General features: G+C 42.6%; 2 protein-coding genes across 4 annotated transcripts; both read left to right on the top strand.

Moving 5' to 3' along the window:
* Positions 1-1,871: 1,871 nt before the first annotated feature.
* Positions 1,872-2,786, top strand: LOC311592580 (olfactory receptor 13G1-like; the record flags this gene model as incomplete). Its single annotated transcript, XM_084773170.1, has 1 exon — positions 1,872-2,786. The coding sequence occupies one exon, from the start codon at positions 1,872-1,874 to the stop codon at positions 2,784-2,786; it is 915 nt and encodes a 304-aa protein (XP_084629296.1).
* A 5,241-nt stretch (positions 2,787-8,027) lies between these two features.
* Positions 8,028-20,060, top strand: LOC311592577 (olfactory receptor 13G1-like; the record flags this gene model as incomplete). Of its 3 annotated transcripts, none has more annotated exons than XM_084773166.1 (4): positions 8,028-8,081; positions 16,548-16,601; positions 16,936-16,995; positions 19,092-20,060. In XM_084773166.1, exon 4 carries the CDS (start codon positions 19,137-19,139, stop codon positions 20,058-20,060), a length of 924 nt encoding a protein of 307 aa, XP_084629292.1. In that variant the 5' UTR covers positions 8,028-8,081; positions 16,548-16,601; positions 16,936-16,995; positions 19,092-19,136. The 3 variants fall into 3 exon arrangements, with proteins under 3 accessions (XP_084629292.1, XP_084629291.1, XP_084629290.1); XM_084773165.1 differs by having other exon boundaries at positions 8,055-8,134; XM_084773164.1 differs by lacking the exon at positions 8,028-8,081 and having other exon boundaries at positions 16,495-16,601.
* Positions 20,061-24,196: the final 4,136 nt, after the last annotated feature.

The following is a 24,196-nucleotide window of genomic DNA, read 5'->3' on the forward strand; positions in this document are numbered from 1 at the left end:
TGCATGGCCCCTGGTCCTCACACAGATCCCAATGTCCCTTCTGTACTTAGAGGGGTCATTGTTCGCTCTTTAGAAGTTTTTAAATTTAATCTGATTCTGTTTCCTGATGAGTGCTCATGATTAGCTGCCTTTCTGCCTTCCTGTCTTCCTGCCTGTCTAATCTGTCTGTGTGGTGCTGAGAAACAAGTTTCTGGAGTGTACATCTTGGAAGATTCTTGACATAGGTTTACCGTGTGAGTTTTATATCAATTGTAAACATACATGTGTTTAAGTATTAATGACTTAAGTTTTCCTAATAGGGGTGAGTTATTGTTTTTTACTGTGTGACCCATGTTTATGAGTTGACTTAAGCTGTCATTTTTGAGAAAGTTCTGTAAGCATCTGAAAGAAAATTGTACATGAGCAAATCACAGTATAATCTCCTCTCAAAGGCTGCCTGTATCTCCCTCTCTCTGTCTGTCTGTGTCTCTGTCTGTCTTGGTCTGTGTCTCTGTCTGCTCTCTCTGTCTCTGTCTCTGTCTCTGTCTCTGTCTCTGTCTCTGTCTCTGTCTCTCTCTCTCAGTATGTTTGTGTCATTCTCTTTTCTATTTTTTCTTGGTTGTCTTGGTGTCTCTATGTCTTTCCCAATCTCTCTGTCTGTGTCTTTGCTTTTATATCTGTCTATTTCTGGCCCACCCCACCCTGTGAGTACATCTACTTGTCTCTGCTGTCTTCGCCTTGTTGTCTTTCTTCCCCTGTGCTTCTGTCCCTGTTTTCCTATCTTTATCTATCTTTCTATCCCAACTTCCTTTTCTTTCTTTCCTTGTATCCCGTTATCATATCTCATATGGAAATGTAGAGTATCTCCTGTATCGGGAATCACACTCCATGGGTGATATGATGCGCTATCTTCTGGCCATCTCTGCGGGGACACAGCCCTGTAACAGCAGTTCACCTCTCAGATATTGCCTGAGGCGGATGAGAGAGTTGGGGTCCCAGCCCAAATCAGTAAATTGTTTGTTATGATGCTAACTGGACACAGGTGTATGAAAACAACAATAATATTTAATAAACAAATAGAACCTAGTGAACTATTTGCAAACACAAACTCAAAGCTCCAGTACGCCTAAATTTAAGCAATATTTTATATGAGAGGTTGCAGTCTGCTCTCACCTCACCATTTGTAAGCTGGCGCTTATGCATCCACGCACAATCTGTTCAAGGCTTTCTGAACTCTGCTGCAGAGTTTTAACCCTGAGACAAGTTTGTGGCTTCATGGTTATAGGGGTGAGACAGGGCTCAGTCCTGCCTGGTGCCCTGCTTGAGCATTTTATTTTTAACCCTCTGATCCCCCGGTTTCAATGACACACACATGAATGACTACTGTTTGTATAGGTGAATGCCCCAGTCGCTTGTGAAGACCATGGCTGATGCTGTATTATATGGTCAGGTGAGGGACACTTGGCTAGCTCCCTCATTTCTTCCCTGTTCCCACCCACTGTCTGAGCCCTTGAGTAGAATGTAAACACAATTCTCCCTGTTACCAGGACAAAGAGCCTTCCACCTCAAGGAGTAGCCCTGCTTCTGATCCATGACGTCTGGAGAAAGGTCCCTCCCTATGGAGACAGACACGGCTCTCTAAGGTTTCTGAGTGACCACGTCGCTATCCCAGCAGCCCTACATCTAGAACGATACCTGCAGCGCTGGGCGGCACAGAGTTCTGTTCTGACCCCACAAAGCCCTAAGAGGTGGCTCTAAGGTGGGCCTCACCACATCCGGGTTGGGTCCATAGCAGAAGCTGGAATTGGAGCATGTCTTTCCTCTTCAGACGCTTTCAGAGTTGCCACAGAAAGCTCACTGCCTCTGGACCCTGAGGCCTCCCAAGCTCTGTGATGAACGGGACACTGGTCACTGAGTTCCTCATCCTGGGATTTTCAGAAATGCCTCACCTGAGGGTACCGCTTCTCCTCAGCTTCCTCTGCCTCTACACAGCTGCAATCTCAGGAAACCTGCTCATTATGGTGACAATCAGTGCCAGCCCCGCCCTACATACCCCCATGTACTTCTTCCTGGTCAACTTAGCCGTGGTGGACATCCTCTGCACCTCCACCATCCTACCCAAGCTACTGGACAGCATGGTGGGGGGGAGGGCCATCTCTTATGGGGGCTGCATGGCCCAGCTCTACTTCTTCACGTGGTCACTGGGGGCAGAACTTCTGCTCTTCTCAGCTATGGCCTATGACCGCTTTGTGGCCATCTGCTGCCCCCTGCACTACAGTGCCTGGATGGGCCCCAGGGTGTGCGCATTCCTGGCTGGCCTTGTCTGGACCATCAGTTTCACTAACACCAGCGTGAACACAAGCCTGGTGCTGCGCCTACCATTCTGTGGCTCCAATGTGATAGAGCATTTCTTCTGTGAGATTCCTCCACTGTTGAAGCTCTCCTGTGCTCCAACACAATTGAATGAAGCCATGGCCTTTGCGGCAGATGTGTTCCTGGCTGTAGGGAACTTCTCTGTGATAATCCTCTCATATGGCTTTATTGTGGCCAGCATCCTGAGGATCCGCTCTGCTGAGGGCAAGCGACGTGCCTTTTCCACCTGCTCCGCACACCTCATCGTGGTTTCCATGTACTACTCCACTGTCATCTACACCTACATCCGCCCTGCATCCAGCTACTCACTGAACAGGGACAAGGTGGTGTCCATCATCTACACCTCCGTGGCACCCACCCTCAACCCCCTCATCTACACTCTGAGGAACAAGGACGTCAAAGCTGCACTTAGGAAACTACTGTCCTGCTGCTGAGCCTCTGCCTTCAGCTCTGTTGCACTGAGGGCTCACAGGTTTGGGAGACTGCTCCATTTTCTGAGGACACACCCTGTTGAACCATAAGGGACAATGTTCAACTGCTACCCACCTTAGGGGAGCCCTGGAACCTCCACGTTGTGCTCCGTAGGATCATAAGTTATCCATGTGGCTGCTAGCTTCAATAGTTAAGTGAATCCCCAAAAAGCATCAACTGTGATTGTGGCCTATTCCTAACTATCTGTTTGCAGCAGTCACACAAGACAGGAGCTTTGGATAGACCTTGTTTTGTGCCTGTGTTCACTTTTTACCCCCAAAGGCTACTCAGCATTTGTTGTGGCTGGCATGTAGTTAAGTGATTTGGGGATAGAAAGGGGCCTGGAGGTTTTAGGACAATTGTTCTGTCTTGTAAGTGAACTACATTTAAAAAAATAATAATATAAACATATTTCCTGCCAGTTTTTAGTACCTCTGAAAGTGTACTTTTATGGGCAGGCTCCTGCCATACTGTAGCACGCTGTGTCATCATGTGATGGAATAAGACCTGTTCCTGCCTTTCATCCTGTCCAGTGTGAACCATCAATGTGTATCAGCAGCTTCCATGTCAAAACTGGCTCTCACTCAGGAGGCTGTTGGCAGCAGTTTGCTAGGGGAATGAGGTTGCTTGGAACCAGAGCCTTATAACTTCTACTGTGGAAGAAGTAGCAGGGCTGCTGTATACTTGGGAGCCTGTTGTTTCAAAGGATGTGGCCAGAAAGGGAACCATGAGAGAGAACATTGCTCTTACCCTTCAGGAAATGTTGACTTCTTGGACCATATCCAGAGACCTTTAATCCCCCATCCAAACTCTCATGTCTGGCCTGGGCTGTCTCAGGGTTAAATTGTGATGTTCTATTGACCCCCTCTTTCTCTTCCTGTTTGACTCATGTTCCTTTCAACATTGGTTTTTATTTCTCTTTTAAGGCCAATTTAATTTGTTAGATAATGTTTGTATTTTTTCAAAATTTATTTTAAATTTCATATATGTACTTAAATTTCATATATGTACAATCCCCCTCATTCCTTCAACCCTTTCTATGCCCTCCTACTTCCTTTCAGCTTCACGGCCTCTTTTTCATTATTATTATCATTGTTACATAGATGTGAATAAATATGTATATACAGCCTGTTGAGCATTAATGTTTCTGATATTTATATGCATTTAGAGCTGATCACTTGGTATTGGATAACCAATTAGGAGGCTATTATGGGAGGAAGAGAAGGAGAGACAAACCTGTTTTTTAGGATCCCAAGTGTGGGATCAGAACAGCCTTGTGAGAGAACAGGTGAGGTTAATCCATGAGAAGACCGACCACCTCATGCGGGAGCTTGATTGTTGCCAGCTGAAAAGATCCCGTGAACAGACTCTGGGAGGAGATATATAAATGAGCCGAAAACTGGAGGTGGGGTTTTTTTTGGGAAACTTTGGATAGTTTTGGCTGCTCATCGCTCCACTTCAAGACGATCCTAGAGAGAATTGCTTGAGGGAAGTCTTCGGGGCTCTGGCTCCTGCTGGGGTTCTGGATTCTGGTTACTCCCAGTTCCAGCAGAAGAAATCCTGTTGATTATGCCAGGAGAATTGTTCCTTGGAACTGATATGCTTATGGTTATGTTATTGTGTTCCTTAATCCTCTTTTCCTATTGGTTTGGTTAGTTGGGCTATAAGTGATGTATGCTCGGTTAATCAGTTGTAATAAAATATATTGGTTAAGAAAATTTAGCCTACAGGGAAGACTGACTCTTCCCCTCAGCAGTCACTAATTGCCCATCTTTCCTCAGAGTTCTACTGTCCACGTTAGCGTGTCAGCTGATGTTGCTATTGTTCCGGTCTTGTTTAAGTAACCATATTCTTGAAACTTTGTAGATACAGCTTCCCTGTGATGATTAGAAGATACAACATTGCAGCAGACATATTGGTCCTCTGGGTCATAATCCTTCCACTCCTTCTTTCCTGATGTTCCCTGAGACTTAGGTGTGGGGTTGAGTTATAAATAGATCCAGTAGGACTGAGCACCTCACAGTCAGTTGTTCCCTGAAATTTGATAAGTTGTGGCTTTCTGTACTGGTCTCTGTCTGCTGGGAAAAAAAAGCTTCTTTGAAGTAGAATACATGCTGCATCTATCTGTAGGCATAAAGATAACTAAGAAGACTACACTTAGAGCTTATATTGGTTTTGGGAAAATAACAGCAACAGGTTTTACTCTAGTGTCTGTGACCTGTCCATCCATAGGCAGCTGGCTAGGTTTAAAGTACCAGGCAAAAATTATGTTGTACTGAGTGGTTCTTAAGTCCAGTTGGATAGCTTTGGATATAGGTGCTACTGTTGTACTTTTAGGAATATCATGTTAAGCTGTCCATTGCTGTAGTTTGTAGGTATCACAGTGAGAAAGATACTGCTTGATTTCTTCTTTGGTAGCCTGTATATTACCTTCTGGTACTATGAAAATTGGTCCTCAGTGAGAAGGCTTCTGTGTTAATACAGATGAATCACTCCAAATCCTGTGTCTGAAATGTATAATGTGTCCAGCAAGACAGACTTACTTTCAAATTCTGGGAGGCAACCCAGGTCAACAGGAATACCCTACATTGTTTTGAGAGATGCTTGGACTACCCTTGCAAACAACTCAAAAGAGGGCTTCTCGTGCATGGTACAGTGGTTTTTTTTTTTTTAGATAGTAATTTGCTTTTTGGAGGACATTGTCATCCCTACTGGTTTAACTTCATTGAAGCTATATATCAAATGTACAATTTATTTATCCCTACTACCTAAGTCTACCTCTGTAACACTCTCCCTCCCCAGTCCAGTTAAAGACCACTCCCCAACTGTGTTTATTTTCTCCATGCAGATTACAGACTTTTGTTAGCAAGACAAGGTCTTGTTCTTATGTCTGCTCTATGAATTGAACTTGTATCAGCAAATGTCAGTAGACTGCCACAACAAACAAAGGATATAGAGTTTCTATTGATTACACATAGATTTGGAAGAGCCGGACAGATAATTAAAGGAACAATTCATTATTTTTCTTTAGTCTGAATCCTGTAGCTTATGCCTGTGGAAAGTGCAAAGATATTTTTGAATGGTACCTAGGTGAAATAATTCACAATTAGAACTTGAAGCCTATGAACTTTGTGCAATACATGCATGGGTATTTTGTCAGTGGAGACTTGATGAGACTAGCCTGGTAGCACTCAAGAGTTTAGATTTCTAAGGGAGTTTACTGTGCCTGTCTTGCTTCTCTGTTCTCCATGGGAAAGGAGTCAGAGGAAGTGCTTTCAGAGGTAATTCTGAATATGGAAATCTATGTGAGTGTGGCCCTTACAACATCAGGAATATGAGGCAGCAGTCTATGCTAAGGCGAGTGTCCATGCCAACTATGAGAACCTGGCTCAGAGACTGCCAGGGGCATATACTCCTAACACCTGGTTTCTATTGCTTTTCATTTTTCCTTCCACTGAAGAAGCACAGGTAATTTTCATTATAAGTATGTGTTGGTTCTAGTGAAAGTAGAAAACATAAGGAGAGTTAGAAAACACATGTGATTGCTCTTGCTGATATTCTCGTCTCAGTTGTTTGTGTATTATGGTCATTTGTTTAGTTCTTACCTCCTGTGTCCTGGGAATCATCTAGGGAATTCTCATTGAGAAACCAACATTTCTACAGGGCAGGTATATTTTGTAGAGAAGAAACTGGTTTAATCTTTCATATTGTTGGTATATTTTTGTGATGACATCTGTACTTGTGGACTTATTTTATTTTAAAAATAAAATGCTCTAGCTAATGTTAATAGACACATTTATTTTGCATTTCTAGACATAGACAACAAATACAGGATATTGATAACAACAGCGTTACTTATTAAACGAGCTGTGGGGTCTCCTCGAATTCCAGGGCCAGCAAAGCAATGATCCATGTGAAGAAAATGTGATTCAAGAGAATTCAGTAGCCTTTGTTGTTTCAAACTTCTACAATCTGACACCAGGGAGTTAATTGTAGGCATATTTAAGCATAGCCCAATTTTGGGGAAAAAAAGAAGTTTCCTGATGGTAATTAGCTCAATTTGTGTGTACAATGAAGCTTACGGCATGTTTATATCAAAACTCTTTACAAAATACATGTGGCCTCTTCCATTACTATGAGTTCTGCTGACTGAGGAATAATGCTCAAGATAAGGGTCTAGGGAGAATTACTGAGACAAAAGTATGTGGAGTCATGTGTGGTCTGGTCCTGCAGAGGTCACTTAAGCTATTGTGACATCTCCCATATGGATGCGTTCTATTGACTGAAAAATATTGCTCAAGATAAAGGCTTATGGATGAATAGTCTGAAATAAACATAATAGCCTGGGGGAATTGAGTGTGGCTAGGTCCTAAAGTTAGCACAGGACACCAGGCTATTAACTACATCCATTCCCAGATTTCTGGGAGGTAAGCAAGTATAGACCTCCTTTGATGAGGAGACAGCACTGTGTGTTTAACCTTCCTGATGTAGTGTTTATCGGTGTACACAAAAAACAAACAGCAAATCATCAAAAGAGAACAGTGCTGATAAAGGAGAGGTCTTGTCTTCCTTCTTGAGTTCTGTGAACGTTAATGAAAGCAGGGCCTTGGCGTCAGTGCTGTTAATATCCTGAAGCAGGGTCTGCAGCAGTGCTTTGCAGACCAACGTGTCAGCAAATAGGTATGAAGATATCAAAATATACAGCTTTGTTTCTAGCATGTCATTTTTGTCAGCCACTTTAAGTCATTATGCCATGTGAGATAATTAGAATGCTCTGAGCTCCACACTGCCACAGGGTATTCATTTAAGGTCTTGAAAACCCATCCTCACCCATAGAGGAGTAATTAGCTATCTACCAGCTTCAAGGAGAGGCTTTATATGAGACCCAAATGGGATAGTAATGCATGTAGTACTTTGTGAGCCCCAGACCTCGATAAGGACTTTCTTTCTTTCTTTCCTCCCTCCTTCCTTCCTTCCTTCTTTCCTTCCTTCCCTCCTTTCATTTTGTCTTGTTTTTCTTGAAAATAAACTTTTATGTACAGTATATCCTGATCATGGCTTCCCTACCTCAATCAACTCCATGCCTTTATTCTTTCTCTTCCTAGAAAACAAAAAGGCAAATAAACCAGAATGAAGCAAAGCAAGCAAGCAAACAAACAAGGAAAAAAGAAAAACCACAAGAAACACACACACCCCCTTTGGAGGAAGCATGCCAGCCCCAGGATCATCCAGGCCTGCAGTTCCCCAGGAACAGCCAGGTTAGACTCTTCCCAGTCTTTCTTCTGCCTACTGTGGAACACAGCCAGCAGAGGTGAGCTGCATGCTATCTCCCACCCCTAATTCCATAACCTACCCTCTAAAGGAGGCTTGGCAACCTCAGAAACAGGCAAGCCTAAGGGTCCACAGGAAAAGCCAGGTTAAACCCTGCCCAGCCTTTCTACTGCCTGTCAGGACCACCTGGGATACAACCAACAGTGGAACATCCACTTCCAGGAGCAACTCAAGCGTCCCATCACTTGTATCTCCCCAATTCTCCCTCCCTCCCTCCCTCCCACATTCACCCTATTCCCCTCCCCTAGGTCTAAGACCGAGGGGGACCGCCTCCCACACTATATGGTCATAGGCTATCAAGTCTCATCTTGGTAGCCTGCTTATTCTTTCTTTGAGTGCCACCAGGCCTCCCCACCAAGGGAAGGTGGTCAAATATGGAGCACCAGAGTTCATGTCAAAGTCAGTCTCCACTCTCCACATAACTGTGGGTAATGTCCTGTCCATTGGGTAGATCAGAGTAGGGGTGAGCCCCATTTCTTAATTGGGTTATTTGGTTGGTGGTGTTTAATCTCTTGAGCTCTTTATATATTTTGGATATTAGTCTTTTGTCAAATGTAGGGTTGGTGAAGATCTTTTTCCAGCATGTAGGCTTCATTTTGTTCTGTTGACAATGTCTTCTGCCTTACAGAAGCTTCTCAGCCTCATGAGGTCCCATTTATTGATTTTTGACATTAGAGCCTGGGCTGTTGGAATTCTATTCAGGAAGTTGTCTTCTGTGCCAATGAGTTCCAGACTCTTCCCCACTTTTTCATCTAAGAGATTTAGTATGTCTGGTTTTATGTTGAGGTATTTAATTCACTTGACTTGAGTTTTGTGCATGGTGATACATATTGGTCTACTTGCATCTTTCTACATGTAGACATGCAGTTAGATCAGCACCATTTGTTGAAGATGTTATCCTTTTTCCATTGAATAGATTTGGCTTCTTTGTCAAAAATCAAGTGACCATATGTGTGTGGATTTATTTCTGGGTCTTTGGTCAACCAGCCTATTGCTATGTCAGTCCCAGGCTGTTTTAATTACTGTTGCTCTATAGTACAGCTTGAGATCAGGTATGGAGATTCCTCTGGAGGATCTTCTATTGTACAAGATTTTTTTTAGCTATTCTAGGTTTTTTATTTTTCCAAAGCAAATTGAGAATTGATTTTCAATGTCTTTAAAAGTGTATAGGTATTTTGATAGTAATTGCATTGAATCTGTAAATTGCTTTTGGTAAGATACCCATTTTTAGTGTGTTAATTCTTCCAATCCACCAACAAGGGAGATATTTCCATCTTCTGATGTCATATTCAATCTCCTTCAGAGAACTGAAGTTTTTTTCAAACAAGTCTTTCACTTGCTTGTATTAGAATTGATTAGAATTACTCCTAGATACTTTATGTAGCTTGTGGCTATTATGAAAGGTGTAGTCTCCCTAATTTCTTTCTCACCACAATTGTCATTTGTATACAGGAAGACTACTTACTTCTTTGAGTTAATTTTGTATCCTACCACGTTGCTGAAGCTGTTTATCAGCTGTAGGAGTTCTCTGGTGGAATTTTGGGGGTCACTTATATACACTATCATATCATCTGTGAATAAGGGTAATTTGACTTTCTCTTTTTGCATTTGGATCCCCTTGATCTCCTTTTGTTGTCATATTGCTCTAGCTAGAACTTCAAGAACTATACTGAAAAGATGTGGAGAAGGTGGGTAGCCTTGTCTGGTCCCTGATTTTAGAGGAATTTCCTTGAGTATCTCTCCATTTAATTTGATGTTGGCTATTGGTTTGCTGTATATAGCATTATTATGTTTAGGTATGTGCCTTGTATCCCTGATCTCTCCAAAACTTTAAACATGAATGGGTGTTGGGTTTTGTCAAATGCTTTTTCTGCATCTAAGGAGATAATCATGTGGTTTTTTCTTTCAGTTTGTTTATATTGTGGATTATGTTGGTGGATTTCTGTATATTAAACCATCCCTGCATTCCTGGAATGAAGCTTACTTGGTCGTGGTAAATGATATATTTGATGTGTTCTTGTATTCATTTTGCGAGTATTTTATTGAGTATTTTTGCATCAATGTTCAGAAGAGAAATTGGTCTGAAATTCTCTTTTTTTGTTGGGTCTTTGTGAGGTTTAGGTATCAAAGTGACTGTGGCCTTGTAGAACAAGTTTGGTAATGTTTCCTCCATTTATATTTTGTGGAGTAGCTTGAAGCATATCAGTGTTAGTTCTTCTTAGAAAGTCTGATAGAATTCTGAGATGAAACCATCTGGCCCTGGGCTTTTTTTGGTTCAGAGATATTTAATGACTTCTATTTCTGTAGGCAAAATATGTCTATTTAATTTGTTTATCTGATCTTGATTCAACTCTGATAAGTGTAATCAATCAAGAAAATTGTCCATTACCCTTAGATATTCAAATTTTGTGGCATATAAGCCTTTGTGGTAGGACCCTATGATTCTTTGTATTTCCTCAGTGTCTGTTGTTATGTCTCTCTTTTCATGTCTGATTTTGTTGATTTGGATAGTGTTACTCTGCTTTTTAGTTAATTTGGCTAAGAGTTTGTCTATCTTGTTGATTTTCTCAAGGAACTGGTTTTGTTGATTCTTTGAACTGTTCTCTTTGTTTCTAATTTATTGATTGTAGCTCTGAGTTTGATTATTTCAAGCCTTCTACTCCTCTTCGGTGTTTCTGCTTTTTTGTCTAGGGCTTCCAGATATGTTGTTATGTTGCCTATATAAGATGTTTCCAATTTCTTTATGAAGGCATTTAGTGCTATGAATTTTCCTCTTAGCACTGCTTTCAATATACAGCAAGCCTTTAGCCAACATCAAGTTAAATTGAAAGAAACTCAAAGCAATTTCACTAAAATCAGGGACAAGACAAGGCTGCACACTGTCTCCATATCTATTCAACATAGTAATTGAAGTTCTAGCTAGAGCAATAAGACAATTAAAGGACATCAAGAGGATGCAAATTGAAAGAAAAAGTCAAAGTATCCCTCTTCGCAGATGATAGGATAGTATTCATAAGTGACTCTGAAAACTCTACCAGAGAACTCATACAGCTGACAAACAATTTTAGCAAAGTGGCTAGTGCAAAGTTAACTAAAAAAATAAGTATCCCTCCTTTTTTACAAATGATAAACGGGCTGAGAAAGCTATTAGGGAAATAACCCCCTTTCAAATAGTCACAAACAATATAAAATATCTTGGTGTAATTCTAACCAAGGAAGTGAAAAACATATATGACAAGAACTTCAAGTTGCTGAAGAAAGAAATTGAATAATAATAATAATAATAATAAGAAGAAGAAGAAGAAGAAGAAGAAGAAGAAAGAAATTGAAAAAGATATCAGAATATGGAAAGATCTCCCATACTCACAGATCAGCATGATTATCATAGTAAAGATGGCCATCTTACCAAAAGCAATCTACAGATTCAATGCAATCCCCATAAAAATACCAACATAATTCTTTACAAACCTTGATAGAGTAATTCTCAACTTTGTATGGAAAAACAAAAAACCCAGGATAGTGATAACAACCCTGTACAACAAAAGAACTTCTGGAGATTTTTCCACCCTTGATTTCAAGTTGTATTATGGAGCAATAGTAATAAAAAACTGCATGGTATTGGTATAAAAACATATATGTTGAACAATGGATTCACATGAAGCCTGAGCTACCCATCTGCTACATCTGTGTAGGGCAGGCTAGGTCCACTCTATTCATGGTCCTTGCTTGGTGCTTCAGTCTCTGAAAGCTCCTCTAGGCTCTGGTTATTTGGCTTTGTTGGTCTTCTTGTGAAGCTCCTGTCACCTCCAGGTCCTATTTGTCTCCCCACTTTTTCACAAGACTCCCTATGCTTCACCCAATCACTCCTCCCTGGAAAGGCTGCCTCACCAGGCCACAGGGGAAGAGGACCTGCTCAGTCCTGATGTGACTTGGTTGCTTTCTTGGACTATAGATGTTCATTTACATTGGGAGTTTAATTTTGATACATTGCTATAGAATTCAAATTTAAGATTATTCTTCACACACACTAAATGTATATTTATACTTTAATATGAGGTATTGTACCCATACAACACAAGTAGAATACAATATTTATCTCCAACACTTTGAAAGTGTTATTGAAAGCTGCTTATGATAAGTAAGTTTACAAGTTAATTGTTAGTTGATCAAATCATGGTCATGTCAATTATTAGTCTATTTATATTACAAGAATATACCTCATATGTGTAACAGATAAATATGATAAAGTAAGCTAGATAAGGTCTTCAAAATCCTCAGAGACCTAAAGAATATGGAATTTAAAGTTTTTTTTTTTTTTTACTATTTTAAAGATTCATTGACAATAAGACAGATTAACTCCTGGCAACACCCAGCCTACCTCAAAGAAGATGATGAACATCAATGAACCTCTTTATGGAGACAGCTTCAAACATGGCAAACAAGCCACTGGGAGAAACGTCCTTATGTCTACAACAGACAGAATTCTGCCTAAAAATGGGCAATCCTGGATGCAGACAGAGTCAATAGCCAAACTCTGCCAAGACAGGGTAAGCAAGTCCTCAATAGTTCCTGCCTCACAAATATGTCTGTTAGATATACTGGGCCAGAAGGCTGAAGATGACATTATGTAGAGTTTTGAATGACTGTTCAGGCAGTCTCTGTCTTTTTTTTTTTTAATTTTGGAAGCTGCTAACCTGGCTGTGAGTCCCAGCATCTGCTTCGATCCCTGAAATCTCAGAACTTCAGAGACAGAGACAGGAGGATTTCTGAGACTTTTTGGCTAGTCAGTCTACTGAATTAGTGACTTTTAGGTTCAGTGATACACCATGTCTCAAAAACCATCAAGAGTGATTAGGAAAAACAACGTTTACTGCTAGCCTCCACATACATTCACAAACACATATGTGCACACACATGAATGAAAACACACAAAATAACATATCTATGATCATGCAGATATGCAGATGATTGAACAGACATAGACATCAGTAGGTGTACAGACAAATTATAAATATAGATGTGGGAGACATATAGATTAGTAGATGTGAGCATACATACTTCCTAGCTTTGTCCACACAGTGGAATTGCTTGTGGAGACACTTCAGTGTTCTACACCCAGATCCTGATTTCTAAATGCTGCCTCCAATGGAAATAATCCATTTCCTTGAAGAAGGCGTGGACTGAGTACAGGAAATGTGGGATGACTTTGGATCATATACACTGTGGAATACTACTCAGCTATTAAAAACAAGGAATTCCTGAAATTTGTGGATAAATGGATTGAGCTAGAAATGACCATAATGAGTAAGTTAATCCAGAAGCAGAAAGACTCAAATGGTATATACTCACTTATATCTGCATATTAGCCCAAGGGGCATATCCTATGAAAGCCTTCACTTACCAGGAAACTGGGACAGAGGGGAGGACATCCCATTGAGACTCTGGATGAGAGAAGCATGGGAGAATAGCAAAGTAGAAGGATCCAGAGGGTCCTAGAAACCTACAAGTAGAACATTATGGTAGGCAGATTTGGGCACAGGGGTCCTGCTCAAACTAAGGCACCAGCCAAGGACAATACAGGCAGTAAACTTTAAACCCCTACCCAGATCTAGCCAATGGTCAGAACAGTCTCCACAGTTGAGTGGAGAGTGGGATATGACTTTCTCACGTACTCTGGTGCCTTACATTTGACCATGTCCCCTGGATGGGGAGGCCTGGTGACACTCAGAGGAAGGACAGCAGGTTACCGAGAAGAGACTTGATACCCTATGAGCATATACAAGGGGAGGTAATCCCCCTCAGGAACAGTCATAGGGGAGGAGAATAAGGGGAAAATGGAGGGAGGGAAGAATGGGAAGATACAAGGGATGGGATAACCATTGAGATGTAACAAGAATAAATTAATAAAAAAATAAAAGGTATAAATTAATAACCTTAAAAAAAAAAGAATTCTCTGTTTAGCTCTGCACTCCATTTTTAAATTGGATTATTTAATTGTTAATGCCTCCTGCTGGCCCTGATAAGCCAACCAATATTTGACTTTGAATGGGCCAACCCAGAGGGTGGATGTATCTGGTTAATTATCATGAACTCTGTTGCCACAAGGATTCAAAAAACTCACCAACATTGTTTGATGGATTCCCGAATTCAGATCTGTTGGAAGTTAAACCAAAATATCCATAAAGAGCCCTGATCCAATGTGTAGATGACAACATCCTTGTAGCTTTGACCACTGAATAAGGATGTAGACAGGCAACAGAAGGCCTTTTTTAAACACCCCAAAGCCTGGGTTACAGATTCTCAACAAAACAGTTCAGCTGTAAAACCCTTTAAATCACATACCTTGGCTACAACCTATAGGGGAAAAAGATGGATGCTTTCCCACAACCATATTTCAGCCATCCTCTAAATCCCTGCTCCTTCACTGAAAAAAACATGTATAAGAATTCCTGAGGGTTACTGGATATTGCCAGAATGTGGGATTTTCTGAGATATCCAAATTCCTCTATGCTGGCTACATGGCCTTTGGAATGAACTGAGCTGGAGAAGAGCTGGCCCTCCAAGATGACACTATTAAGCCATTCCACTTGTACATGGATGAGTCTAAAGACATTACCAACACAGTCCTCATGCAAGCCTTGTGATCTTGGAAAAGACTGGTGCAAATCTGTCCAGGAGACTTAACTGAGTCATAGCCAACTACCCAGCATGTATAAGGACCATAGCCACTACTGTCCTGCTGGTAACATAAGCTGAAAAATTACCTTTAGGATAAGAACTATTCTTGACAACAGTACACTCTGTTGAGGCCTTCCTGAGGTGGGTACCCAAGAGATGGATTTTTTAAAGATTTATTTTATTAATATGATTGTTTTACTTTCACACACATCTGTGTACCACATACATGCCAAGTGCCTGAGGAGTTAGTGAGCTTCTATGTGGAGGTTGGAAATTGAACCCTGGTCCTCTGCAGGAACAACAAGTGCTCTTAACCACTGAGACAACTGTCCATCCCAAGAGATGTATTTCTAATTCCCAAGTGACCCAATACTAAGCTGTGCTTCTGAATCAACCCTACATTTGGTTTCATAAGATGTCAGCCCTTAACCCTGCCAGTTTCCTGGTGGATGACAAACTCACGAAACCCCTGAATGACTGTCTTGAGGTGATTGACCCGATCTAAACTATCAGGCTTTATCATACTGATGTACCATTGGCAACACCAAAGAAGGTGTTTTTCACAGATAGGAGCAGTTTCTGGCTGTGTAGGAGCAGCAGTTATCTCTAGCGGTCCTCTCAAAACTAAGCAAGTAAGAGAATCTAGATTGGAGAAGTGAACCTGTTTGAAGGCACATTTTGGAGAAGCTGGGCTTCATAGCAACAGTCTGATGAGTGTCCAAAACCCCACAGCTCCTGAGAGACAAACGCTTGCAACAGAGCAACCTGGGATTTTGAACTCTGACCTCTTCTATTCCCTCCCCCACTGGGACTCATTCTCTGTCTGCCAAGGCCAAGATGCAATGTATGTTTTGTATCCCCCTCCCCACTTTCTTATCCCATCCCCAAACACAGGCAATGATGGCCCATGAGTTTGGAGAGATTTGATATCCTTTCCTGGTGAACTTTAGCCTGTAAATACCTGACCCTGAGCCCTCCCTTGCTGTGTTTCCAAATGAGACTCGGATAGGAAGAAGGGAGATCCTGCTGGGAAAGTATCTGGCTTCCTGCCACAGGAAGCAGAAACTCAGCAAGCCACCTGTGCCCTTCCCATCTGCCCTTGAGACCCATCTCCTCTCCACCTCCACTTTCTGCTGTAGACCTGGCAGATAGTTGCGAGGCCAACTCAGCGGAGACTCTGGGGGCATGGCTCCCATGGGGTCATGGCTTCCTTGGGTTGCATCACACAGCCAAAGCTATCTAGATTTAAGCCAGGATTATCCGAAGCAGAGAGATACCTCTGTACTCCTCAGAACTAAGGAAGGCATCCCTGCAGCCCAGATGGTGTGGTGAGGACATGACCTAGATAACCCTCTTTTATAGGGTCCAGATGCATCTGTCTAGACTGGAATCCCCAATCCTATGCCAAAGTCCTAGGGATGCACCTGGAAAATATCCTTAGTTTCAAAACCCATTAGTGGTACTGCTGCTTAAGTTGGCTTTTCTTTCCTGTCATCAGTTCAATTAGGTGGTGCATTTGCAGAGTCTGGGAGGTTTTAGGGCCACAGGGACTCTGATGTCAGAAAAATATAGGTGGGTTTCTGTGGATGTTTCTGAAAGGCAGCGGATGATCAACAGGACCAGGAGCTATCTTATCCAAGTGAGATGAAGGGATAGAGAGATGGGTAATAGTGAAATCATAGTCGCCCCCCTCATCTCCTCTGCTCTCCTCTCAGGTTCCTTTTCACATATTTTTTTGGACTCACAGCTTCATGCCTGCAGCCATACAGGTAGGTTTCCTGTGCCTTTTCTAGACTTTTGGAAATGGAGACATTTTCTCCCCATATAGACTTCATGTCTTGTTCACAAATACACAAAGACATGGTGGAAGTGTGCTGGTTGATCAGGAAGTGAGTAGGGCTCTTTCCCTCACAAAGGAGAAAGAGGGGAAGGGTTTGTTTGGGGTAAAGCTCAGCAATGATTTCTGCCCCCAGCTCTTTTGTCTCTCTGGGGTACCTGTTACCATGGAGATTTTACCCTTCATCCCAAAGGGAAAGGCATGCAGAGGTCACTTCACTTTCCCCAGGAATGACCCTGGACTTCATTCTTGTCTTATTTTGTCAGGCTGCCTAGACAGCATAGACAGCAAGCTGTTCCTGACCCCTCTGCACAGACCACTGTAGGGTAGGTACTGGGGGTAAGTGTGGGGCATGGACGTATGCTCATGAGGTTTGACACAGTAGTTCATCTTTCAGATATGTGAATCCTGACACAGGCACACTCTCAATTGCTGCTGGCTTCAAAGACACTTAGGAAGAGGGTTGCATATAGACCTGGGTGGACTTCAGTGGCCAAAAAAAAAAAAAAAAAAAAAAATGGAGAGAAGACTGCATCATACTGCATTTTATTTTTTAGTATTAATTTATTCATATTACATCTCAATTGTTAGCCCATCCCTTGTATCTTACCATTCCTCCCTCCCTCCCGCTTCCCCCCTACTCCCCTCCCCTATGTCTGTGACTGAGGGGGACCTCCTCCCCCTATATATGCTCTTAGGGTATCGAGCCTCTTCTTGGTAACTTGCTATCCTTCCTCTGAATGCCACTAGGTCTCCCCATCCAGGGGACGTGGTCAGAGATGGGGCACCAGAGTTCGTGTGAGAGTCAGATCTCCTTCTCCACTCAACGGTGGAGAATGTCCTGTCCCTCAGCTGGTCTGGGTAGGGGATACTGCATTTTAGATCAGGAACAAATACTGCTTAGAATCAGGATTTCCTAGGCGGGACTTGAGACATGTTTTTGTAAGTACGCTCCTGTTTAATCTCAGCTTCCTAGATTTGTCTACGAAATCGGACAGCTGGCTTTGTTCTTCTTGGTGTTCGTGGACACCATGTTCACACCCCAGCCACAGCGCAGTCACTATTAGAATCGATTGTGAAGCAGAGAGGCTACTGGTTGTGAACAGCCTGGTCTAGGAGAAGGTTCTTAGGCCAGCCAGCCCGGGATAGGCCGTTATTACCACTGACCTGGTTTGCTGGATGGAAGGTACAGACAGAGTCAGCACAGCATAGTCACTTGAACTCCTGTCCCTACAGACCCTTCTGGAGCACTGTGGGATGGAGTAGTGAGGGTGGTACATAGCGTATTGGGAGCTCCAGTAAGTGAATGCCCAAGACCATTTTCAGTTTTAGAACATTCTACTCTGGAAAAATGTAAAATGTTTTACTCTGAAACCTGAAGTGTGTTTTCATGCTAGATTTGATAGTTAGACGGAGAGCAGCTTGATCAGATGGTGTGCTCTCCATGTGACAGGCCACAATAGAAAATCCTGTCGCCTGTCACTGTGTGAGCCTAGCCTTACGTTCTGGCTCTTAGGTCACATTCAAGGACTTATCCCTCACTATACTCTAATTGGCAGAGTGGTAGGAGGAAGTGCCAAATGACCTCTACACACATAATGCTTCTGTCCCCAATCTGGGTGGCCACCATATCCAGTCTTCTTAACAGAGGCCTGCTTTCTCAGCATTCAGGGCATGTGTGTTCCAGATGCTGGCTGGGCAGTGACTGGTAATGTGAAGTCCTGTGAGGACTACTCTAGTCCCTCAGATGGAACTCTGGGAAATCTTGCAGAAGCTGAGTTTGAGAACAGCTGGATGCTTGTGGCTCATGGGGTTGACTCGCCTGAGACATCCTGGGCCCCTCAGAAAACCTCGACTTCCCTTTCGTGTTGTACCTAAATCTAACTCTAGTCCCTGGCTTTCTGTCATGGTTGGAATAAAGTTTATTTGCTGTCACCTGAATAATGAGCCGCATTGTCACAAAGTCTACACTTGGTCCTATGGAGAGTCTGTCACTATGTTAAGTTTTTGCAAGCCATGCACTCTGGGACCAGCAGCTAGCAACAGAATAAACCCTTCTCACTGCCAGTGCACCCTTCCACAGCCCCATAGGTGATCACTCATGTCTCCCCAGCACCCACACCACAGTCTCCAGCCCCTGTGTTCTGGTTGGCAGACTTGAGCAAGGAAATCTCTCCCTCTTATGGGAAGAGGTGTTGCAAGGACAAAAGAGTTTGCTCAGGGTCCACTCATGCTAACATGTTCATGGAGTCTATGTGGGGTCTGTTATGCTCTTTCTTTCAGCCTGTGAGCCAAGAGAATAAAACTTACACTATTCTCTTACCAGAACAGATTCCTAATTGTACAGAGTTGATTGTTGCCTCACTTTTAAAATGATTTTCTATTAATCAGAATAAGCTCATTACTTTTTTTTTTTTGCCAGAGGCCCAAGCTACAACTCCCACCCTGAATCTAGACTGTGCTTCCCATGGCTCCTGGGAACCAGTCGGTGGTGACCATGTTCATCCTGCAGAGGTTTATTGATGACCCCTGGATCCAGGATGTCCTCTTCTGCCTCTTCTTTGCCTTGTTCATGGCAGCCATAGCTGGCAATGGACTGATTATCACAACCATCCACAGCAGTTCCAACCTCCACACTCCCATGTACTTCTTCCTAGTCAACCTTGCCCTGATGGATGTGATCTGCACTGTGACTGTCCTGCCCAAAGTCCTGCAGAGCCTGGTGGCAGAGAACACCATATCTTATGGGGGATGCCTCACACAGATGTTCGTCTTCTCCTGGGTCCTGGGCTCTGAGCTTCTGCTTTTCTCTGCCATGGCCTATGACCGCTACCTTGCCATCTGCAGGCCATTACACTATGGTACCCTCATGAGTGGCAAGGTCTGTGTGGCCCTTGCAACCTTTGTGTGGTTCACTGGAGCTCTGAATTCCCTGGTGCTCACTTGTCTTGTGTTGCCACTGTCCTTCTGTGGCCCCAGTCTCATCACACACTTCTTCTGTGAGATCCCTTCTGTGTTGATGCTGTCCTGCAGCCCCACTTTCATCAATGACATCATGACTGTTATTACAGACATGTTCCTGACTGGCTTGAACTTTCTATTGACCATGACATCCTATGTCTTCATCATCGCCAGCATCCTGCGCATCAGATCAGCTGAGGGGAAGAAGCGTGCCTTCTCCACCTGCTCTGCCCACCTGGTTGTGGTCATCCTTTATTATTCCACAGTTTTATATACTTATATCCGTCCAGCTCTAGGAACTGCTGGGCTCCTGGACAAGGTCATTGCTGTTCTATACACCACTGTGACCCCTTCTATGAACCCTCTCATTTATACCCTGAGAAACAAGGAATTCAAAACATCCTTTAAGAAACTTTTATTTCCTCATTGATAACTTTGAGCTTGGAGAAGAATTTGAAGCAGTGGGTGAGGAGGTAAAAATGGTCACTCAAGCCCTTTATTTTGTTTTTTAACTTCTGACTCTGGAAGACACAGGCTAAGTTGTAGGCTCAGGTAGCTGTCCAATGTGTATGATGAAAATCAGACTGTCTACCTTACACTACTAGTCTTCTACTCTTTTGTATGTTTTAGATAGCTTTAACCATTTCTACTTCATAGGTGGAAATGTACGCTTGTTAGTTCAATGCTGTTAAATGTTAAGATATTTCTATGATTCCTGGAATCAAATCCAGTTAAGTCTTCAGTGTCATCCTTTCAGTGAACTCTGTTTAAAATTTCTTGATCCTCTCTTCAGCAAAGGCCAACAGTGAGTGGTTACAGAGATGGAGAATAATGAACCATGCCCACACTTGCTCTAGACATTCCCCAGCCTGATTTGACTGTTTTCACTTTTCTTATTCTTATCTCACTGTTTTCCCTGGTGCTTGCTTCATCCTCTAGTTTCAGGGAAGGAAATTCTCATAGAGGACCTGAGTTAGAGCTGAGTCTAAGGGCATCATCGGATCCCTATGGAGCATCTGGAACCTTCCCTTATCCCAAGATCCAAAAATGTAAGGCCAAAGCCAGACACTGGCATCCTGACAGACCACATGTCATTGCAGAGGTTTGCTAAATCATAACTCCAAATTGTACCTCAGCATTTTTCCTGCCTGGATGAGTTTTGTGTGACCTGACCACCATGAAGCGTTACTATTATCCAAAAAATTCATGTTCTATGTAATGTTAACCTGACATGACTCTGTGGCAGAAACTCAGAAATAAAGAGCTTCTAAGATACACTGATGCTGGTGTTAGCATGTAAACTTGAGCATTTCACGCACTGTGGTGTTTGGGTGATTATCAGTTCTAAGCTTACATAGAGTCATGTGACTTGTACAGAAGAGATAGCAAAGAACATAACAGAGTAGGTAAACAATATGGAGGAAAAAAACAAGAGGTAAGAGAGGACCATATCAATGACTCATGGTTGTGATGATAAATTTTCATGGTTACTTACCTGGGTTAAGATCTCCCAGGAAATGGCTGAGAGACACCTCCATGATTATCTGTTTAGTTTCCAAAGAGGATTCAATGAGCAGCTGTACTGAATCTTTAGTGTGGGTAGCACCTCCACATGCTCAGAGAGAGGCAAACATGGGATAGGGGGAAAGGAGAAAGTATCCTAAATTACTTGTTTCCCAGATGCTACAAGGTAAAGAAGCACCTCCACCACACATTCTACTGCTACGGGGCTCTGCACTCAACGGTTCCATAGTGACATGCCATTTTTGACTAGTAAAGGAAGGGTAAGGATGCATGTGGACAGCTGAAGAACAGTGCTTGACCACATGTAAAGTAATAGTAAGACACTGAGAACAGACCGTGTGTTTATACTAATATTCATACTGAGGTAGTGAAATACACATAGAGACAATGGCCTTTTCTATGGAGAACTGCTTAATAGAATGAGTAGTGCCTGACTAACAAGACCCTATCTCAGAGAAGCAAGGCTCTCTTGTGTCCCTTTGGGAAAGCAACATGACTTTCTATAGGAAAGAAGACCACCTGTCAGGGCTTGGTGTGGTGGTGATGTGGCTTAAGCTTTCATTTGGTACACGTAGATAAGCATGGTCTAATCAAAACAATGACCATGGAACCAGAAGCACATGTGCAGGTTCTGAGTGTGAAGGCCGTTCTCCATAATGGCCTTAGCCAAGGCACAACGATGCTTTATGCAAGATAGGTGAGCACAGGCTTACACTGTCGGAACAGCCTGCATATTTTTGCCTAACGTTGAGAAGAGTACAAGAGTATCTTCAGAGCACACTTGATATTCTTGTTCCTCGGTGTATAATGAGAGGTTTCAAGGTGTGTCTCAGAACCCAGTACATCACTGAAAGCAATTAACTTCTCTCTGGACAGTAGTTGGAATGAGGCACAGGACTTGAATGAACAATAGAGTGGACAATAAGGTGGGAGGAGCAAGTGAAGCCTACTGCTTTCCCTCAGCTGAGCATGTGTGTTGGATGCTGATGATCACACATAGGACAGCAGGGAAATAGGATGTCTCTGAAAAAGTCATCCACCATGACAGTCATGATGCTGTTTACACTTGAGGCATTTCAGGAGAGCAGCATAAACATGTGGATCTCAATCTTACATAAGCAGTGGGCAACGACATTGTACTCACATAATGGCAGCCAACAAGACATCACACCAGCAGTGATGGCCAAATTAGGGTGCAAATGGATCACATGCCTGTAGCCAAGTCCCTACATGTATGTGGATTCATCCTGCAAGTATAGTGCTGAGGAAAACAAATGGCTTTATAATGATCATAGGCCATGACTCTGTGTATCAGGGGCTCATTAAATAAGGCCTACAGAAAGAAAAAGAGCTTGGCCACGCTCCCGTTGAAAGACATGGTGTTTCAGGCCAACTAGAACCTTAGACAACACAAAGGACATGCAGATAATGACCAAGATGACAGGACTACACAGTAAAAATCACATGAGGCTTTGAAGTCCTGTGTAGGGACTGACTAAAGGAATAATTAAGATTTCCTAGGAGCAGCATGTTATACAGAGTAAGAGGTAGCTAATCAGGAACAGTTATAGACTAGGCTACTGTGAGAAACCCTGAAGCGTGAAGTCAATCATCAGTCTCTGGATGGCGTACAACATCATTTATGAACTGTATCCAACACACTGCAATACCTTCAGGAATCTAAGAAGAGATCACAGATTCTGATTTCAAAGTTTGGTTTTAATACTTCATCATTCTGAAACTTTACCTGCTCTCTGCACATTTCATGTTTGTTTGGAACAAGGTCTCAATATGTAGCCTAGGCTTACCTAACATTTATGATCTTCCTGTCTCAGACTTACCACTATTGTAATTACAAGCCTGTATGAAGGAACTTACTATAAAGTAGATCAGGAAAATATTCTCAGGCTGCTTCTGGAGAAGACCCCATGAATGAGGGCTGTATGTCTACCCCAGCATCCAACAAGTCCCAGACTTCATTGCAACCCCCTCAATATTAACTTACATAGTCTTTAGACCTTGTATTTCCCAGTGGACATAGTATCTATCCATTCACCATTATATATTTTCAATAAATTGGTCAATATCCATGATTCAGGGATCAGACTGCCAGATATACCAGATTTCAACCACCAGGCCCAGGCCCATGGACCCAAGATCCACACTCTATACCTGCTAATATTGGAAGAGGAAGAAGTCTACCCTGCATAAGGGCTCCAGAAGCAAGGCCTGAGCCTACCCTGTAATTGCATACCAGATGAGATGATTGCAGAGAGACACTGCAAAGGGAAGTAAGTGAATTCACAGAAATGGTTTAGAAACTGCCCAACAAACAATTACAAGTATCATCTTAATTATGCTCCGTGAACTAAAAGATGATACACAAAGACTAAGCAAATTCATAAACCAATACATGGATAAAATAAGTTTTCAAAGAGCTGTGTAGCTAACGAATACAATGACTGAACTAAATCATTACACAGACAACTTCAAAGTAGACCTCATCAAGAAGAATCAGTGAACCCAAAGAAAAGCATTTGAGACAGACCTAGTTCCAGACTCATAGCCTGAGAACCCTCTCTGCTCATGAGCCACCTTCCATGGGTAAGTAGTTCCTTCCCATCCCCTACTCCTTCCTAAAACCCACCGCCATAATAGGTGTTTGAGCATTGTACAAAAATAACTCCCTATACACATGTAACAGATGTACAGCTTGGTGCTCATGGGGGACCTCTAACATCAGGAGCAGGAGCTGTCTCTGACTCTGCTGCCTACCTTTGGATCCCTTTGCCCTAACTGGGCAGCCTTATCTAGCCTCAATAGAAGATGAAGATCTCGGTCCTACTACAACTTGATTGCTAAGTCAGGCTGATGCCTTTGGGAGGTCTTCCCTTCTCTGAGGAGAAGGGTGGAGGCATAGGGAAAGAAAGGTGAGAAGGAGGGTCTTAGAGTAGAGGAGTGAAGGGAGGCTCCAATTGGAATGTAAATAAAAGAATGAATGAAAAAAAGAAAATGAAAAGGCCTCCCATGCTCATGGATTGG

The sequence above is a fragment of the Acomys minous genome (genome assembly GCF_964271855.1).
Source record: "Acomys minous genome assembly, chromosome: 2".
Classification (NCBI taxonomy): domain Eukaryota; kingdom Metazoa; phylum Chordata; class Mammalia; order Rodentia; family Muridae; genus Acomys; species Acomys minous.